General features: G+C 51.7%; 1 protein-coding gene across 14 annotated transcripts in view; it reads right to left on the reverse strand.

Moving 5' to 3' along the window:
- The window catches only part of GOLGA3 (golgin A3), a 69,523-nt gene that overhangs the window by 31,221 nt on the left and 17,499 nt on the right, over positions 1 to 20,803 (reverse strand). For 7 of the 14 annotated variants that reach the window (XR_010108976.1, XM_008967313.4, XM_008967308.4 and 4 more), the window contains 6 exons: positions 16,284 to 16,556; positions 13,071 to 13,183; positions 7,589 to 8,247; positions 6,878 to 6,989; positions 4,558 to 4,864; positions 1,638 to 1,840 (listed from right to left, as the gene is read on the reverse strand). Coding sequence is in view for 13 of the 14 variants with exons in the window: in XM_008967313.4 (XP_008965561.2) it covers positions 1,638 to 1,840; positions 4,558 to 4,864; positions 6,878 to 6,989; positions 7,589 to 8,247; positions 13,071 to 13,183; positions 16,284 to 16,556 (1,667 nt within the window). In the remaining variant the exon portion in view is untranslated. The remainder of the gene's footprint in view (positions 1 to 1,637; positions 1,841 to 4,557; positions 4,865 to 6,877; positions 6,990 to 7,588; positions 8,248 to 13,070; positions 13,184 to 16,283; positions 16,557 to 20,803) is intronic. The other 7 variants (XM_055096426.2, XM_008967314.4, XM_055096425.2 and 4 more) reach the window with 2 other exon arrangements.

Consider the following 20,803-nt stretch of genomic DNA (forward strand, 5'->3'; position numbering starts at 1 on the left):
ACACCTGGCTTGGCCTACGTCTTTAAATACCTCATATAAATGCACTGCAGCTGTAAAAAAGTGTATTAATTTGTATACTGATTTGTTTCCAAGCTATGTTGTAAGTAGAACAAATGCTTTTCCGTATTGTTCTTTGGCTCAAAAAAAATGTAACAGTCGAGTGTGGTGGCTCACACCTGTAATCCCAGCACTTTGGAAGGCTGAGGAAGGCGGATCACAAGGTCAGGAGTTCAAGACGAGCTTGGCCAATATGGTGAAACCCCGTCTCTCCTAAAAATACAAAAATTAGCCGGGCATGGTGGCGGGCGCCTGTAATCCCAGCTACTCGGGACGCTGAGGCACGAGAATCACTTGAACCTGGGAGACAGAGGTTGCAGTGAGCCAAGATCACACCACTGTACTCCAGCCTGGGAGACAGAGCAAGACTCCATCTCAAAACAAACAAACAAAAAAGTAACGAAAATTGAAGAAAACTTCTATTGTGTATATTTGTAACTCTAGCTGTAAAAGGAACATTTGGTGGAATTAGTATTTCACGTTCCCCTCTTGAGAAATAAAGTTTTAATAAATTTATAATATTTTATCTGGGAAAAAAAAAATTCCACAGCTAATTAAAAAATAACAGGCCTGGTGCGGTGGCTCACGCCTGTAATCCCAACACTTTGGGAGGCTGAGGCAGGCATCACTTGAGCCCAGGAGTTCGAGGCCAGCCTGGGCAACATGGCAAAACCTTGTCTCTACAAAAAGTACAAAACTTAGCCAGGCATGGTGGCAAGTGTCTGTGATCCCAGCTAGTTAAGAGGCTGAGGTAGGAGAATAGCTTGAGTCTGAGAGGTTGAGGCTGCAGTGAGCTGAGATCGCACCACTGCTCTCCAGCCTGGGTGACGGAGTGAGACAGTCTCAAAAAAAAACCAAAAACAAAAAGACTGAGGCTGACCAAAGGTACTCTTCAGCATCTCTGAGGTCATCCTAATTAGTCTAGGTGCTGAGACTCGGATCGAGGTGCACTCGAACCATTCGCCTGTCGGTCTGGGCGTCTCCAGCACACGAAGCAGTTGCTGTGGGCCGAGGCACAGGCCTGGACGGACACACACTCCCACATATGCGGGACCAAGCTGGACATGGGCTGTACCCGCTAACGAGTGGACGGGAGAGTAAAGAGTTTTCCAACAGGACGTAGAAAATGCAAGGCCTGCTGGGAAGACGTGGTCCCCGTGTATCACTGAGGGCTCAGGCAGCAGGGAAAGGAAAAGCTCCAACCGGGAAGAGAACCCCACTGGCACCGCACGCCTGTGAGACATCACAGCAGAGTGGGGAGGCTGAGGTGGGAGGGTCCCGAGACCCAGGCAGATGAGGATTCACAGGCATGTGTCACCATGCCCAGCAAGAGAGGCTTTGGAACTGAAAATGCTGGCAGAGGCTGCCGTGGGACTCCCATGTCAGAAGGTCGTGGGGGGGCCCACGGGACACGTCCTGCATAGGACACGTCCTACATGGGACACGGGGTGGGCTAGACAGCAGGTTAAAAACAAAAACATGTCTGTGAACTCTAAAAACAGAAACATCTCAGGAAAAAGCACCGTTCTACATGAAGACAAGAAGCGTGACCTGCCCTGGAAGGTAGATGGGGGCCGTACCTGGATGTGGGCCATCTCACCCTGCAGCCTGACGCGGGCCTCCTGTGCCAGGGCGAGCTGCTGCTGGTACCACTGCCGGACACTCTGCAGGGACGAGATCTCCGCCTGCGACGCTTTCAGCTTGCTGGTCAGCGTCGTCCGCTCCAGCTGCACCTGCTGAAGCTGGCTCTGCAAGGCTGTCATCTGCTGTCGCAGGTCGTGCACTGAAATGGGGCAAGCACAGCGGCTCAGGCCAGCGACGGCCAACGGAGGAGTCCGCAGCTCCGCGCGTGCGGAACACAAGGCGGGACTCTCGGGAGACCAAGAATGAGTCAGTTCCGGTTATTCCCCATAGCTGACTCCATGAAGTCGCCGTGAACACGGCATTAGTGGGCGCTGAGAGATGCCGCTCCTGGCAGAAATGCAGGGTGAGGTTCCTGCAGGCCTCTGCTCACAGCACCTTCACCAGCTCATCAATACATAACCTCTGTTCAGTGTTTCCATTTACGACACCGATTCAATACATAGCGTCGATTCATTCACACCGAGCTCACGGCCAACAGCAACTCGGCCAACAAGCCTGAGCAAAGATTCTCTAGGAAATAACAGTGGCCAGACACGGGGGTGCAGGGGGCATGGGGGGTGCAGGGGGCACAGGGGTGCACGCCCAGGAGATCCAGACCAGCCTGGGCAACACAGCGAGATCCCCCACCACCAAAAAAAAAAAATTAGCCAGGCGGGGTGGCATGCATCTGTGGTCCCAGCCACTTGGGAGGCTGAGGTGGGCGGATCCCATGAGCCCAGGAGTTTGAGGCTACAGTGAGCCACAGATGCACCGCTGCACTCCAGCGTGGGCAACAGAGCAACTCATCTCAAAGACAAATGAATTTTTAAAAACAAAAATAAAATTTAAACAAATAGAAACAGGATGAATTGAAAAAAATAAACCAAAAGAAAAAAATTAAGTACATCTTCTCCATGAAACACCTCACATCCCCTCTGTGTTTAAAAACACTAGACAGTGTTGGCCAGGCACAGTGGCTCACGCCAGTAATCCCAGCACTTTGGGAGGCTGAGGCAGGCGGATCACCTGAGGTTGGGAGTTCGAGACCAGCCTGGCCAACATGGAGAAACCCTGTCTCTAATAAAAATACAAAATTAGCTGGGCGTGGTGGCAGACGCCTGTAATACCAGCTACTAGGGAGGCTGAGGCAGGAGAATCGCTTGAACCTGGGAGGCAGAGGTTGCGGTGAGCCAAGATCGCGCCATTGCACTCCAGCCTGGGCAACAAGAGTGAAACTCCGTCTCAAAAACAAAACAAAACAACAACAACAACAACAACAACAAAAAACACTAGACAGTGTTTGGGGCCATCTTTAACTGCAAAATTACCCCCCAAAGCACAAACATGTAAACATGGCCCTGGAAAGAACTCCTGCCTGCAGCCCGGGCTGAGCACAAAGGCAGGCAGAGTATCCTGCCCTCCTCAGCGGGCGCCTAGGATGACTCACGTACTCTGCTGCTCCACACGTGTCCATGAATACTGAGTTTGTGGTTCAAACAAATTTAATCAAGTCGGCAAATTCACACTTAGGAAATCTGTGAGAATTGTCATGGACGCCAAGGCTCTGTCTTTGACCCAACGATGTCTACCAGCCATCAACAAACAGCAAGGGTATCCGTGTGGCTAATTCCAACTTAAACCCACCGGTTAGGACTGGGCAGCCTCATCAAAGTTCAGGTTGGTTTTGCCACCCCCCGATCACTGGTCAAGTGAAGCGTGGCAACCCACAGGGCCCCAAACTACTTTAGTGTTGAGAACTTTTTGGGTTTCATGGTTTTTCCTAAGGGATTGGGTATCACGAAATGCTCAAGGACTAAAATATTAAAGCGATTACAAGAGTACTACTGTCTCTCGGCCGGCTTTCTCTTTCCTAGTATTAGAATGCAGCCTCTGTGACGCCAGCTTGTCACCTTCCTCTGTGTCATCCAAGACCCAGTCTCACAGCCTCATGGGCGGACCGGCTCACATGGAGTCAGCCCTCACGGCGGCCGCACCAGGGACCCCTGGCTCAGGAGATCCCAAGACCTGAGAGATGAGCCCACCAAGCGGCCTCCCTGGGAGGACTCTGGACCCGGGTCACTCTACACCCCTCGGGCTTTGTCTTCAATCTTCCCACCCTGCTTCGCCCTCTCCTTCCCACTCCTGTTCACGCCTGCTCTGAGCAGGCCAACCACAGTCTTCTCCGTGCCTGCTGGGCACTGGAGTGTGAGCTCTGGGACTGGCCCGGGCGGGGACTGAGGGGGTGGAAGGCGTGCTGCCAAGCCACATGGAAGCCCACCGCGGCTTCCGCAATCCACTGCCCTACTTGTACTCTCTGGGCGAGCCTATAGGGCTCTATAGGGAGGCAGCTGGACCGACGCACTGCATCCAGGGAGAAAAGGTTGCCAGACGGACAGTCAAGGAGCTGTTCTTGAATATTTTAAATGGAATCTGCAATTCTGTGGAATAAGTGGGCAGCTCTACACTCCCAAATAACACTGGACTTTTGAGGCAGGATCACCGCAGATACTCCAGGGTCCAAGGTCAATCTCCAAGACCTAATTCATTCCCCTGGATGTGCACACAAAAATGTACACAATTCCACAAGTTCAACTAAAACTTGTATTTCCTTTAGAAAAGCAGCCTCCTTATGTGTAAATTATAAACCAATGCAACCCGCACAGTCACATGCCGACAGAGCTGTCAGCACCAGGGAGGAGGGCATGGCGGGGACCAGTCAAGGAAGGAGGGAGCAGCGGGGACCAGTTGAGGAAGGAGGAGGGAGCAGCAAGGACCAGTCAGGGAAGGAGGAGGGCGTGGCGGGGGCCAGTCGATGAAGGAGGAGGAGCAGCAGGGACCAGTCAGGGAGGGGGAGGGCGTGGCCAGGGCCGGCCTCACCTGTGTTGTCCTTGCTGAGCATGCTCCTCTGCATGTCCTCTACCTTGGCCATAAGCCTCTGGTACTGCTCCTCGGCCACCTGCAAGTCGTTGTTGGATGACGCCAGGCTGGCATTTTTTGCCTCCAGCATGTTCTGCAGGTCGGTCATGGCTCGCTCCAGGTCCCAGCACGACTGCTTCAGGGTGTCCACCTCCGAGCTCAGCGAGTCCTGCCGCTGCTGGCTGCTGTGGCTGCACTCCACCTGCGCCTGCAGCTTCGTGCTGAGGGCGGCCAGCTGGGCCTGCAGCTCAGCCTTCTCTTTAAGTGCCTGAAAAGATCCCAACAACCACAATGATTTTAAGAAAACGAGTCACTTCCATCCAGTGTATTAACAGGAACACAACCGGCGAGTCAGTCAGGGCCTGACAGGGGACCCTGAGACCCCCAGGTGCTCTCCCAGGGTCTGACAGAGGACCCCGAGACCCCCAGGTGCTCTCCCAGGGCCTGACAGAGGACCCTGCCCCGAGACCCCCAGGTGCTCTCCCAGGGCCTGACAGGGGACCCTGCCCCGAGACCCCCAGGTGCTCTCCCAGGGCCTGACAGGGGACCCCGAGACCCCCAGGTGCTCTCCTAGGGCCTGACAGGGGACCCCGAGACCCCCAGGTGCTCTCCCAGGGCCTGACAGGGGACCCTGCCCCGAGACCCCCAGGTGCTCTCACAGGGCCTGACAGGGGACCCTGCCCCGAGACCCCCAGGTGCTCTCCCAGGGCCTGACAGAGGACCCTGCCCCGAGACCCCCAGGCGCTCTCCCAGCAGAGCCGTCACAGAAAAAGGCGACTTTCCAAACAGGCCCAGGACGCACATGGAGCCTGCACTGGTTTTGGGCCCAACTGCACCTGCACAGGGCAGCGCTAGCGCAGGGCTGGGGAAGCACTCGTCTCCTGCGAGGACACTGGAAACGTGTTCAAAACACCAAACGTGTACACGGGTGCACACGTATGCGCACACACACAGAATGCCAGACGTGTAGAGGGACCCCTGAGAGATTAAAAGCGGATTCAGATCTGGGGGGAAATGGGCAAAAAACACAGGCAGGGAAAGGCGGCTGCCTCCTAAGTGCGGCTCCAGCCAGAGCCACGGGACACAGCACAGTCCTGAGTGGCCACGGCAGTGCTGTGTGGTCCCAGGAGCAGCAGAGAATCGCCAGAGGAAATCGCCCCACCACCTGCCCCCACGCTGAGGCCTACAGGGGCAGGGATCCAGTTCACACATCACCAAGACAACAAACACCCAAAGCAATCGAGGAACTCCACAAACTCCAGGAGACCCTAGAGCAAGGGGCCAGCAACCACCACACCTGAAACAACCCTCACAATCTTGGTGTGGATGCAACCGAAGGACCAATCAGTGATCCTAGGAGGATAAGAAGACAAAGTACAGTGACAGCAAGCCACCGTTTGAGAGAGTGGCTACACAGAGGAGGGGAAATGCATTCGACGGCGGGAGGCTCACGCTGTAACACTGGAGAAGTGACGACCGTACAACCAGAATTAGCCTCAAAACAGCCGAAATCACCTCTTCTGTAGACACAGCTTTAGGTGTCACAAACTGGTTGGTTTGTGTCCAAGGACCATGTTGTATGAGAAAACCATCTTCGACATGAGGCGTGCATTTAGCAAGGCAAGCTCCGGACACTGTGAGCAGCTCCGGCCCTGCTCTGCGGCCTCGCAGGCCGCAGGAGGCTCCCTCAGCTGTGTCACCTCAGGGCCTGGGTGCATTCTCACGCTCCCACGCCAGAAGCAGACAGCTGAACCCCACGGAACAGATTTACTCAACTGCCCACAGAAGATAAATACCTAGCTCTTCACTGTGGATAAAGTGCATACGACAAAATGACAAAGGAGAGCTGAAATAAGGGATGGAAAATGATGTTTCTGGCACATGCTAACCAAGCCAGCGTGTGCAGCTTTCTCTGATACAGCACAATTAGTATCAGAAAAAGCAGAAATCACTACAAAGAAAAAAGGTTCACCATGCCAGAAAAAGCTGCAACCCACCAAGAGAATTTGACTCTTATGGACTGTGAGACACCTAACATCTAGGAAATATTCTGGTAGAGACGCAGGGAGAAACACGCCCACGCATGATGAGGCAGAAAACTCACAACTCTTTCTAAGGCTGACAAGTAGACAAAAAACGTAAAGATGCAGAACCCTCGGCTGCCACACATGCTGCGGCGGCTGATTCCCAACCACATCTGTGAAACCTCGCACCCAACAGAGGAGCCACACATGCTTTCCGACTTCGCCGCACGCTGAGACGTCAGTCGAACGTCCGTTACCTGACTCGCCTCCAGTGACAAGGCTTCCAGCTGTCCTTCGAGTCGCATTTTCTCTTTGAGCACCTGCAGCATCTCCTCCTGTGTTTCTGCTGCAGAGCTCTCCAAGGACACGCTGGGGACAAAGGCACGGGTCAGGCCTGTGCGAGCCATCCTCATTTTCCTTCACACTCCTCCACATTCTCCAAATTCTACACACCCCTGCTGCTCTCTCCCAATTTTTTAAAATTAAGAGATTTAAGTAGAGAGCTGAGGCTTGCATGAATGCACGGATGAACATTCCTGCCAACAGTTGGCACCTCACGCTGTGGGAACTGTTACAGAAACATGAGACATGCAAGCGTCATGCAGCTTAGTGACAAGTCTATGTAAACGGGAGACTGGATATTTTAGTAACACAGACCATTGCTGATCTAATTCTACTGCTTAAAAAGCAGCAGACTTGTTATGAATTAAATGTTCATGTCAAGACTAAGGATAGAATCAGGAAGAAAAGCTGTGTATCGCCTGTTCCAGTGCGGAGAGCCGTGGGCCCGGGAAGCAACATCTCAGGCCAGGCCCTCTGCCCGCCCTGCCCGTCTCTGCCCACCCCGCCCCCTCTGTTGGCCCCACCCACCTCTGCTACCGCCCCACCCACCTCTGCCCGCCCCGCACCCCCCTCTGTTGGCCCCACCCACCTCCACCCGCCCCGCCCACCTCTGCTGTCCCCACCACCTGCTGCAGATGCTGTCTCTCCGACTCCGCACCTCCCCGTTGACCTCCTGCCCCTGGTCTTGGTGCTCAGCGGCTGCGGCCTGGAGGACGTCCTTAATGGAGGGGAACTGGCCCAGGGTATCCGCAGGAATCTCCTGGCCGTTGACCACATAGGGGGTGTCCTGCGTGCCCACTGTCTTCGACAGAATGCCATAGGTCCCTCGGGTGGAGGCGCTGCTGTACGATGAGCTGTCGCTGTCATTTCCATCCACCTCAGACACGCTGTCTCCAGCCAGGGAGGTGTTCTCCAGACGGTCGTCAGTGTCGGGGGACAGGCTGATCTCAGACACAACAGACGCCGCACTGCTTCTGTTCTGCTTCAGGGAACCCTTGGTAGAATCGGGAGCCGGGACATTTCCCCCAGAATTCCCCGCATTTGAATCTTCAGTTCTGTAATCGGCCAGAGACCGGATTTTGCTTGATTTGGAACTTTTTTTCTCCCTAGGATGTGCCGGAAGCCCCAGGCTGCCCACCTTAGGCCCCCGAGGGACACTGGTGCGCAGGAAGGAATATTCTTTTGTCATAGCCAGGGTACTGGCCCTTGGTAAGTTTTCTGGGTTTAACATGAGCTCAGGATCAAGCGTGCTAAAAAGTCTCGTTTTGGTTGCAGGTTGACTGGACTGAGAAGAAAACAAAAGTACAAAAATTACATTTAAAATCCACAAGCAGCATTCTTAAAACTGCCATTCAGAAAGGTGGCACCGATCACTACTCCCTCCACTGACAACCAGAGAGCACCACCTCCCCAGCCCCTCACCACACAGGGTCGGCCAGGCCTCCGATCCGTGGTGGTCTCACTGCCGCAAGGCCCCACTCTAGTGACCAGCATGACCACCTCTGGTCTAAAGCACACTCTTCAGTGACTGTGACCGCAACACGTTTAAAACACATCCCAGCAAGTACCTCCTCATCAGACTTCTGTAGGGACCAGCCCCACAGGGTCTACGAGAGAGCGTAGAAACAAAGACACAAGACAAGAGACAAGAGAAAAGGCAGCTGGGCCCGGGGGACCACTACCACCAATGCGCGGAGACTGGTAGTGGCCCCGAATGTCGGGCTGCGCTGTTATTTATTGGATACAAGGCAGAAGGGGCAGGGTAAAGAATGTGAGTCACCTCCAATGATAGGTAAGGTCACGTGGGTCATGTGTCCACTGGACAGGGGGCCCTTCCCTGCCTGGCAACCAAGGCAGAGAGGGAGAGGAGACACAAAGACAGCTTACGCCATTATTTCTGCATATCAGGGACTATTAGCATTTTCACTAATTTACTACTGCTATCTAGAAGGCAGAGCCAGGTATACAGGATGGAACATGAAGGCAGACTAGGAGCGTGACCACTGAAGCACAGCATCACAGGGAGACGGTTAGGCCTCCGGATAACTGCGGGCGGGCCTGACTGATGTCAGGCCCTCCACAAGAGGTGGAGGAGCAGAGTCTTCTCTAAACTCCCCTAGGGAAAGGGAGACCCCCCCCCCCGCCCTCCGCTTCCCGGTCTGCTAAGTAGCGGGTGTTGTTCCTTGACACCTTTTGCTACCGCTGGACCACGATCCGCCTGGTAACGGGCGTCTTCCCAGACGCTGGCTTCACCGCTAGACCCAGGAGCCCTCTGGTGGCCCTGTCTGGGCATAACAGAAGGCTCGCACTCTTGTCTTCTGGTCACACCTCACTATGTCTCCTCAGCTCCTATCTCTCTATGGCCTGGTTTTTCCTAGGCTATGATTATAGAGCAAGGATTATCATAATATTGGAATAAAAAGTAATTGCTACAAACTACTGATTAATGATATTCATATATAATCATATCTAAGATCTATATCTGGTGTAACTATTCTTGTTTTATATTTTATTATACTGGAACAGCCCATGTCCTCTCTCTCTTGCCTCAGTGCCTGAGTGGCTTGCCGCCCACAGACTTCCTCAACAGAACTTTCCTGGCTACTCTCCAGTTTATTTTATTTTTTTGGATAAACATAGAAATTTTCTTCAAGGCCGGGCGTGGTGGTTCACACCTGTAATCCCAGCACTTTGGGAGGCTGAGGCGGGCAGATCATTTGAGGTAAGGAGTTCAAGACCAGGCTGGCCAACATGTTGAAACCCCCGTCTCTACTAAAAATACAAAAAAATGAGCCAGGCATGGTGGCACACACCTGTAATCTCAGCTACTTGGGAGGATGAGGCAGGAGAATCGCTTGAACCCAGGAGGTGGAGGTCGTAATAAGCTGAGATCATGCCACTGCACTCCAGCCTGGGTGACAGAGTGAGACCCTGTCTCCAAAAAAAAAAAAAAATTTCTTCAAAAAGGAAGAACATTCTGTTGAACTACAACCACCTTAAATCCATAATTTCCTCCGTCTGCCCACAACTGCTCGCACGTGTGGGTGGCAAGCCACCCAGGTGCCGAGGCAAGAGACTGAGGACACGAGCTGTTCCAGTATAATAAAGTATATAAAATAAGAATAGTTATACCAGATATAGATCTTAGATATGATTATATATGAATATTATTAATCATTAGTTTGCAGCAGCAGCAATTACTTTTTATTCCAATATTATAATAATCCTCACTCTACAATCATAACCTAGGAAAAACCAGGCCATACAGAGATAGGAGCTCAGGGGACACAGTGAGAAGTGACCAGAAGACAAGTGCGAGCCTTCTGTTATGCCCGGACAGGGCCACCAGAGGGCTCCTGGGTCTAGCGGTAACGCCAGTGTCTGGGAAGACGCCCGTTGCCAAGCGGATCATGGTCTAGCGGTAGCATCAGTGTCAAGGAAAAACACCCACTACTTAGCAGAGTTTAGAGAAGACTCTACTCCTCCACCTCTTGTGGAGGCCCTGACATCAGTCAGGCCCACGCACAGTTATCCAGAGGCCTAACCATCTCCCTGTGACGCTGTGCTTCAGTGGTCACACTCCTAGTCTGCTTTCATGTTCCATCCTGTACACGTGGCTCTGCCTTTTAGATAACAGTAGCAAAATTAGTGAAAGTACTAAAAGTCTCTGATATGCAGAAATAATGGCATAAGCTGTCTCTCTCTCTCCCTCTCTCTCTACCTCAGCTGCCAGGCAGGGAAGGGCCCCCTGTCCAGTGGACACGTGACCCACATGACCCTACCTATCATTGGAGATGACTCACACTCTTTACCCTGCCCCTTTTGCTTTGTATCCAATAAATAACAGCACAGCCAGACATTCGGGGCCACTACCGGTCTCCATGTCTTGGTGGTAGTGGTCCCCCGGGCCCAGCTGTCTTTTATCTCTTTGTCTTGTGTCTTTATTTCTACACTCTCTCGTCTCTGCAAACAGGGAGAAAACCCACCAACCTTGTGGGGCTGGACCCTACATGCATGCCCCTCAATAGAGCAGCTACCCCACCCCCATCCAGAACCCAGGCCCTCTGCGGCCATTCTAACTTACTTCTCAGTTTATCCTTTTTGTTGTTATAAATGTTATACTTCCCACTAATCTTACAACTGCTAGGATAACTCTTGATTTTTCATACTTGCATTTTTATTTTTTTTTTGAGATGGACCCAGGCTGGAGTGCAGTGGTGCAATCTTGGCTCACTGCAACCTCTGCCGCCTGGGTTCAAGCGATTCTCCTGTCTCAGCCTCCTGAGTAGCTAGGACTACAGGGGTGTGCCACCACATCCGGCTAATTTTTTGTATTTTTAGTAGAGATGGGGTTTCTCCATGTTGGCCAGGCTGGTCTCAAACTCCTGACCTCAAGCAATCCACCCGCCCCGCCCTCCCATAGTGCTGGGATTATAGGTGTGAGCCACTGCACCCAGCCAGATTAAAGTATTTAAAAACATAACCTTAAAGGTATAAGAAGAACACGCTGGTGATTTTATTGATCTTCTTCTACTGAAGAGATCCTTTTGAAACATGACACAGGCTGGGTGTGATGGTGGGTGCCTGTAGTCCCAGCTACTCAGGAGGCTGAGGCAGAGAATCACTGGAACCTGGGAAGTGGAGGTTGCAGTGAACCGAGATCGCTCCAGCCTGGGCAACAGAGTGAGACTCCGTATCTCAAAAAAAAAAAAAAAAAAAAAAATTTTTTTTTTTAAAAGTAGCCGGGCATGGTGGCACGTGCTTTTAATCCCAGTTACTCGGGAGGCTGAGGCTGCAGAATTGCTTGAACTAGGGAGACGGAGGTTGCAGTGGGCCAAGACTGCACCACTACACACCTGCTTGGGTGACAAAGCGAGATTCTGTCTCAAAATACATATATATATATATATATATATATATATATATATAATTTTTTTTTTTTTTTTTTTTTTTTTTTAACTGCTCATTGACAATACGCCAGATCACCTAAGAGCTCTGATGGGACATGTACAAGGAGGTGAATGTTGCTTTCCTGCCTGCGGACACAGCATCCATTCTGCAGCCCATGGATGATGGAGACGTACAAGGAGGTGAATGTCACTTTCCTGCCTGCAGACACAACATCCCTTCTGCAGCCCATGGATCAAGGACTAGTTTTGACTTTCAAGTCTTATTACTTAAGAAATACCTTCTGTAAGGGTACAACTGCCATAGTCATAGTGTCTCCTCTCATGGATCTGGGCAAAGTAAACTGAAAACCTTCTGGAAAGGATTCACCATTCTAGACGCCATTAAAAACATTCATGATTCATGGGTGGAGGGTCAAAATATCAACATTAACAGGAGTGTGGAAGAAGCTGATTTCTACCCTCACGGACAGCGTTGAGGGATTCAGTGCTTCCGTGGAGAACCTGACTGCAGATGTGGTGGAAACAGCAAGGGCACTAGAACTAGAAGTGGAGCCTGAAGATGTGACTGAATTGCTGCAATCTCAGGATAAAACTTGAATGGGTAAAATGCCATCAAATAGCACCGCATGTTACAGAGACATCTTTTCTAAGATATGGTAAACTTTGGTGCGGTTTTAAGAAATTACCACAGCCCAACCTTCAGCAACCACCACCCTGATGAGTCAGCAGCCATCAAACTTGAGGCAAGATGCTCCAACAGCAAAGAGATTACGACTTGCTGAAGGCTCAGATGAGCGTTAACATTTTTTAGTAATAAAGCATTTTCAAATTAATGTGGGTACATCAGTTTTATTTAGACACAGTGCTACTGCACACTTAGTAAACTACAGCAGCGTATACACATAACTTCTTTATGCACTAGGAAACCAAAAACATTGTAGGACTTGCTTTACTGCAATGTTTACATTTTTGTGGTGGTCCAGAACTGAACCCACAGTACCTCTGAGGTCACCCGTGTTTGCTTTCTTTGCTTTTCAATTGGCAGATTTAGAAATAAAATGTGCTTGTTGCAAAAGAAGGCCCCTGAGCCCATGGCAGCTCAGAGAAGCCAATGGCAGGTCCCCGGGTTATGTGGGACCAACAGTCGTCTCTGGCACAGGAAGCTTTCCATGAGCTTGTTCGGGAGAGGGAGACTCACCCTCTCCTGCTGGCGCTTCACCCTGTACTGTTTGAGCTGCTCTTCCAGCCACTTCCGAGCCTGAAGTCGGACCTGCTCCTCCTTCTCCAGGGGCAGGGGAGAATCTGTAGAGCCTGCAGTGGGAAAATGGCAATTTGGAAACTCATAAAATACCAGGATGCAGAACAATCAGGCACAAGAACTTGGTCATTTTGTACTTAATTACCCATATACTTTACACCTAAACAATGCACAGCCATCTTGTTTGGAAGGACAATTTCTAGATCAAGAGAGAACTGTGAGCCCCGGACACGGACCACAGGTGGGATCTACCTCACAGGAGACACAGTGGCCAGGCACTGGGTCTGTGATCCCATGATGAGTACACCCCGCCTGGGGCATTCCCCTGGTAAAACAGGAAATGGCAGCAAGTGCCTTTTTTTTTTTTTTGAGATGGAGTCTCACTCTGTCACCCAGGATGGAGTGCAGTGGCATGATCTCGGCTCACAGCAACCTCTGCCTCCCAGGTTCACACCATTCTCCTGCCTCAGCCTCCCAAGTAGCTGGGAATACAGGCGCCCACCACCACGCCTGGCTAATTTTTTGTATTTTTAGTAGAGACGGGGTTTCACCATGTTAGCCAGGATGGTCTCAATCTCCTGACCTCATGATCCACCCGCCTCAGCCTCCCAAAGTGCTGGGATTACAGGCGTGAGCCACCGCGCCCGGCCTTTTTTTTTTTTTTTTGAGACGGAGTTTCATTCTTGTTGCCCAGGCTGGAGTGCAATGGTGCGATCTCGGCTCACCACAACCTCTGCCTCCTGGGTTCAAGCGATTCTCCTGCCTCAGCCTCCTGAGTAGGTGGGATTACAGGCATGCAACACGACGCCTGACTACTTTGGTATTTTTAGTAGAGACAGGGTTTCTCCATCTTGGTCAGGCTGGTCTCGAACTCCCGACCTGAGGTGATCCGCCCGCCCCGGCCTCTCAAAGTGCTGGGATTATGGGCGTGAGCCACCGTGCCTGGCAGCAAGTGCCTTAACAACAGAAAGAACTGGGTTCAAAGCTGGAGCCGTGCCGAGCACTCTGAGGCAGGCTCAGCTCTCACCACGCTGCAACTTGCCCTGGCTTCACAGCAGGTTCTCATGACCCCGCTGGGAGGTGAAACGCCGGCACCGTGGAGTTACAGGCAGTAGCCAGCCACAGGAGCTCAGCCGTCGTGGGGTCATGAGCCCCGAGTGCATTTCTTTGCTCAGTTACATTTGGGGTCCGCTTTGACGCACAGGTCATCTCAGCTCCTGCAGTAACAAGTCACATTACGATAAGGCTCTGGCGGTACTCAAATGGCTGAAGCCTGGCGCCAGGCCTCACTGCAGAGTAAATGCTGCACAGGCTCCGCCCTCCAGGGCTGGGGGGTGGTTACCTCAGTTTCCAGACAGACAAGACTCCAATCCGAGGTCATGCTCCGGGACAGGAGGGGAAAATTTACAACTTTTTAGCCAAAACCAGAATTTAAAATATCTAAAACCCAGACCTTTCATTGTAGGTGATGAAAGAGTTGCATGGTACGTGTTATAGTTACAAACCCAGGGCTCCACTTCCCAGGACTGAGTGTGTGGCCTCATCCTTCCTAAGCCATCAGCAGACACCGCCCGACGGCCTGGGTGCCGACCAGAGTAGGAAAGCGTAATCACACAACAACGCTTTACACATGACACCCTCCTTACAGGTAGATGCTGAGGAGATGAGCAGCTACTGTCCTAAATAATCCCTAACATCTGAGCAGTCACCAAGAATTTCACTGTAAAGGTACCATTATTAGTTTATACATTTTATCACTGAAAAGATCTCTAGTCCTTTTCACAAGGCAAAGTGGTCCAGATGGCTAGACCGTTAAGTGGCAAATTCAGGCCTATGGCCACCAGGCAGATATTTATATAAGTCGGCAAAATAAGCAGGGTTTCAACCAAACACTGACGCAGGAGATAGGCTCAGGGCCAGGCGCCAGCAGGAACAGGTGACCAGGGGCATCCCGCAAAGGCATGCACGTAGACCCAGCGCTGCTGCCCCAGACACCTGGGCCAGAGCTCACACATCTGTAACTTCAGGACCCCAAAGTAAATAAACTAAGTTGAAAAAAATCAGGAATCTAGACTTTTTTACATGCTACTTCTCAACTTAAATGCTGGCAGTGAGTTTTCAGAATTGTTTCAAATAAACACATGTGAAATGCAGTCTGATTTCAGTAATTTGGGGTTTTTTGTTGTTATTTAGTTTTAAGAAATTTTTAAAAATATACTGCAGGCCAGGTACAGTGGCTCACGCCTATAATCCCAGTATTTTGGGAGGCCAAGGTATGATGATCACTTGAGCCCAGGAGTTCAAGACCAGCCTGGGAAACATGGTGAGACCCCGTTTCTACACACACACAAAAAATTAAAATTAGCCAGGTGTGGTGACATGCACCTGTGGTCCCAGCTACTTGACGGCAGAGGCAGGAATATCCCTTGAACCTGGGAGGCAGAGGCTGCAGTGAGCTCTGACTCTGCCACTGGCCTCCAGCCTGGGCGACAGAGCAAGATCCTGACTCTAATTAAAAAACAAAACAGGCTGGGCCTGGTGGCTCATGCCTGTAATCCCAACACTTTGGGAGGCCAAGGCAGGCAGATCATGAGGTCAGGAGATCAAGACCATCTTGACTAACACAGTGAAACCCCGTCTTTGCTAAAAATACAAAAAATTAGCCGGGCCTGGTGGCGGGTGCCTGTAGTCCCAGCTACTCGGGAGGCCGAGGCAGGTGAATGGCATGAACCCAGGAGGCGGAGCTTGCAGTGAGCCGAGACAGCGCCACTGCAGTCCGGCCTGGGCGAAAGAGCGAGACTCTGTCTCAGAAAAAAAAAAAAAAAAAAAAAAAAAAAAAACAACAACAGACTGGATGCCCACCGTCTGCTTACCAAGCACCTGGGTGACACAGGACATGCAGGCTGGCCTTTAACGCAAAAGCGTCAGCACTGCTGCCAGTCAGACCGTAGCAGAGCCTTGACTCCACCTGCATCTTCACTCTCTAACTTGAAGCTCTCCTTGCTAAACTCACAGCCCCACGTGGGACTCGGACGGCACACGGCAGGCACAGGCACACAACAGCTCAGACAGCGAGTGCGCAGGGCACCTGCTCCCAAGGGGCTGAGCGACGCGGACGTGGAGGGTGGGAAAAGCGGGGTAACGGATGCTTACACAGTTGCGTTTCTTGCATAGGAAGACTGAGTCTGAGAGACTGCAAAGCTTCTTTTCTAACACTGCCCTCAGCACTAGTTCCCTGAGACTTCCTTAGGTTGTCATGGAAACCAGCCACACCTGGAGAGGCATCAGGGCCCACTGGGCTTGTGGTGGGATCGAGAGACGACGGAGGATCTGGGAAGGGTGGCGTTGGCCCATTCTGACAGAGGCCTCCCTGGCCAGGTCCATTCGGGCTTTCCCCTTCCGTGGAAGCTCTGTTTACCTCGGCACCTGGAAAGACAGAGCACGCTGGACCACCATGGCTTTAACAACAAGGTGACGTCGCTTTTCAGACATGCAGCTGGAGTAGGAGAGAAGAGGATCCAGACTCATGAGCACGGCACTTTCTCATCCCACAAAGGCTTCACTCTGAGAGGAGCAGCCCATGGGCCCCATCCCACAGGCGGGGTGGCCAGGATAAGGCCCACAGCCCCTCTGGTGTCCACGTCCTTCCTGTAAGGTGAACCCGCCCTCCACACCTCCACGCTCTAAGGTGAACCCGTCCTCCACTCCTCCACACTCTAAGGTGAACCCGTCCTCCACTCCTCCACACTCTAAGGTGAACCCCCCCTCCACTCCTCCATGCTCTAAGGTGAACTCGCTCTCCACACCTCCACGCTCTTGGCTGTAGAATTTATGTAGTAACGACAGTAACATTTCCTCTTCTCTTTTTTGAGACGGAGTCTCGTTCTGCTGCCCAGGCTGGAGTTCAGTCACACAAGCTCAGCTCACTGCAAGCTCCACTCACCAGATTCAAGCGATTCTCCTGCTTCAGCCTCCCGAGTAACTGGGATTACAGGCGCCCACCACCACACCTGGCTAATTTTTGGTCTTTTTAGTAGAGATGGGGTTTCACCATGTTGGCCAGTCTGGTCTCAAACTCCTCCCCATTCACCGGCCTCGGCCTCCCACAGTGCTGGGATTACAGGCGTGAGCCACCGCACCCAGCCAATGTTTCCTTTCCATTTAAGTAAAACCAATAAGAAATCTTATGAAAGTCGCCAGTTTAAAACAAGCAAAAACCACAAACACTTAAAACACAGCTGACAATCTTTCTAGCAGGCACTGGTAACAGCAGTGTTAATCAGAGTCACAGCCTCACATTTACAAAGGCTGACTTTGGAGTCATTTCAAAGCCTAAGCTTATCCTCCGAGGCGAGGACCCTAAGGCGAAGAGGTGGATGATGTCATCACACCACCCGTGAAGCAGAGACAGCCCAGAACTGCGCTTCTGCTTGACGACGGCCTGCTGGGTAAAGGCCTGGGTTGGACCAGTGACAATTCTATACCCACGTGTTACCTCAGTTCACCCACTCAAATGATTATATACAAATTACCCACAACACAAACTAAAACATAGTTCCTCATCAAATGGAAGAAAGATTTCTTTCAATGAAGTGATTTTCAGTCTTTTCCCTGCCCCCTAACTGCTGACTGGTGGGTGGGCCAGTTCACAGTCAAAGAACCAAGACATGTGAGGGGGGAGGGAGGGTCCTCAGGGGGTTCTGGTCCTGGTTCCGGTGGCTCTGGAGGCCCGGCAACACCCCCGCGTCTCACAGGGGTCAGCATTCCTCGGATCCCACGTGCATGCAGGACAGCAAATTTGCTTTTTGCTCAAGCAAATTAAAAATGAGTTTCTTGGCCGGGCGCGGTGGCTCACACCTGTAATCCCAGCACTTTGGGAAGCTGAGGCGGGTGGATCACGAGGTCAGGAGATCGAGACTATCCTGGCTAACACGGTGAAACCCCGTCTCTACTAAAAATACAAAGACTTAGCCGGGCGTGGTGGCGGGCGCCTATAGTCCCAGCTACTTGGGAGGCTGAGGCAGAAGAATGGCGTGAACCCGCGAAGTGGAGCTTGCAGTGAGCCGAGGTCGCGCCACTGCACTCCAGTCTGGGCAACAGAGCGAGACTCCGTCTCAAAAAAAAAAAAAAGGTTTCTTTCACTTGCAAATGTGAGTTCAAACTAACAGCAGATACTTACTGTCATGCCTCCCGAAAGAAAAACCAGAATAAAAGCAGGGGTGCCAGACAGGAAGCCAGACCACGGGCACCCCACCAACGCACTGAGATGCCTTTCATGCAAAGGACCCGTGAGCTCCACTGCTGGGACAGGGGGAACCTTGCATTTCAGATAAAAGTTACTGGGTTAGGCCGGGCGCGGTGGCTCACGCCTGTAATCCCAACACTTTGGAGGCCGACGCAGGTGGATCATTTGAGGTCAGGAGTTCAAGACCAGCCTGGCTGACATGGCGAAACCCCATTTCTACTAAAAAGACAAAAATTAGCCAGGTGTGGTGGCACGCGTCTATAATCCCAGCTACTTGGGAGTCTAAGGCAGGAGAATCGCTTGAACTCGGGAGGTGGAGATTGCAGTGAGCCAAGATCATGCCACTGCACTCCAGCCTTGGTGACAGGGCAAGACTCTGTCTCAAAAAAACAAAAAACAACAACAACAAAAAAAGAGGTTGGCCAGGTGCAGTGGCTCTCACCTGTAATCCCAGCACTTTGGGAGGCCGAGGTGGAAGGATAACTCAAGGCCAGGAATTCAAGACCAGCCTGGGCAACAGCAAGACTGTTTATACAAAAAGTTTTTAAAATGAGCCAGGCAACTGGGCGCGGTGGCTTATGCCTGCAATCCCAGCACTTTGGGAGGCCAAGGTGGGGGGATCACCAGAGATTGGGAGTTCAAGACCAGCCTGATCAACATGGAAACTCCATCTCTACTAAAAATACAAAATTAGCCGGGCGTGGTGGCACATGCCTGTAATCCCAGCTACTCAGGAGGCTGAGGCAGAAGATCGCTTGAACCTGGGAGGCGGAGGTTGCGATGAGCCGAGATCGCACCATTGCACTACAGCCTGGGCAACAAGAGCAAAACTCCGTCTCAAAAAAAAAAAAATCACCCAGGCGTGCTGACACGCATAAAAAATCAGCCAGGCGTGCTGACACGCACCAATAGTCACCGCTACCCCAGAGACCAATGCAGGAGGATCACTTAAGCCCAGGAGTTCATGGCTGCCGTGAGCTATGATTACACCACTGCACTTCAGCCTGCTCAATGGAGCAACACCCTGACTCTAAAAACAGTAATAAAATGTTTAAAATAGAAAAAGGGGTGGAGGCTGAGATTAATCCAGCATCTTGCTCGAGGGCACATTGCTCCTGAGCAGCAGATCTAAGAGCAGGCTCCACGGCCGCGGGTCTCGGAACTCTTGATCTTGGGCCTCTAAGTTGTTATCTGCCTCACCTGATGCTTATGTAGCAAGGACCAGCAAAGCCATCCTAAGCGCCTGAGTATCATTTTACAGGAATTAGACTGTGACTTCTGCTAGTAAATTAGCACATCTGTAGTCTACAGTTTTAAAGCACTGAACCTCCTGGCCAGGAAGAGGCATGAGAACTGAGTGAATAACTAAGTCACCCTTTCCCTCTGACACGTGAATAATCCAGGGGGCTAACGTAACACTGTGCTCCGTAATCCTTAGATCTCTACGGGGAGACTTCTGAATTCTAGCTATTACAAATTCAGCAACTGACCAATCAAAAAGGCAGAATTCGGCCAGGCACAGTGGCTCACTCCTGTAATCCCAGCACTTTGCGGGGCTGAGGTGGGTGGATCATTTGAGATCAGGAGTTCGAGACCAGCCTGGCCAACATGGTGAAACCCCGTCTCTACTAAAAATACAAAAAATAGCTGGGCGTGGTGGCAGGTGCCTGTAGTCCCAGCTACTCAGGAGGCTGAAGCAGGAGAATCGCTTGAACCCAGGAGGCGGAGGTTGCAGTGAGCTGAGATGGTGCCACTGCACTCCAGCCTGGGCGACAGAACAGGACACCGTTTCAAAAAAATAAAAAATAAAAAGGCTGGGCGCAGTGGCTCACGCCTGTAATCTCAGCACTTTGGGATGCCAAGGTGGGCGGATCACCTGAGGTTGGGAGTTCGTGGCCAGCCTGACCAACATGGAGAAACCTCATCTCTACTAAAAATACAAAAAATAGCTGGGCGTGGTGGCACATGCCTGTAATCCCAGCTACTTGGGAGGCTGAGGCAGAAGAATTGCTTGAACCCGGGAGGTGGAGGTTGCAGTGAAACGAGATCTCGCCATTGCACTCCAGCCCGGGCACCCAGAGCAAAACTCCACCTCGGAAAAAAAAAAAGGTAGAATTCTAGGCAGGGAACACGACAAAGACCCATAGATCCCTTCAGGGAAACACTGCTGCTGCCCCACACGTTTAATGGAGTTCTGTTTAGCAGGAATGTGCCTGATCTAAAGGTGGCATCATTCAGTTACTAAAACATACTTTGGGCCGGGCATGGTGGCTCACACCTGTAATCCCAGCACTTTGAGGCTGAGGCTGAGGCTGAGGCGGGCGGATCACAAAGTCAGGAGATCGAGACCATCTTGGCTAACACGGTGAAACCCCGTCTCTACTAAAAATACAAAAAATTAGCCGGGCGCGGTGGCGGGCGCCTGTAG

Source organism: Pan paniscus, chromosome 10, assembly GCF_029289425.2.
Source record: "Pan paniscus chromosome 10, NHGRI_mPanPan1-v2.0_pri, whole genome shotgun sequence".
In the NCBI taxonomy this organism is placed as follows: Eukaryota; Metazoa; Chordata; class Mammalia; order Primates; family Hominidae; genus Pan; species Pan paniscus.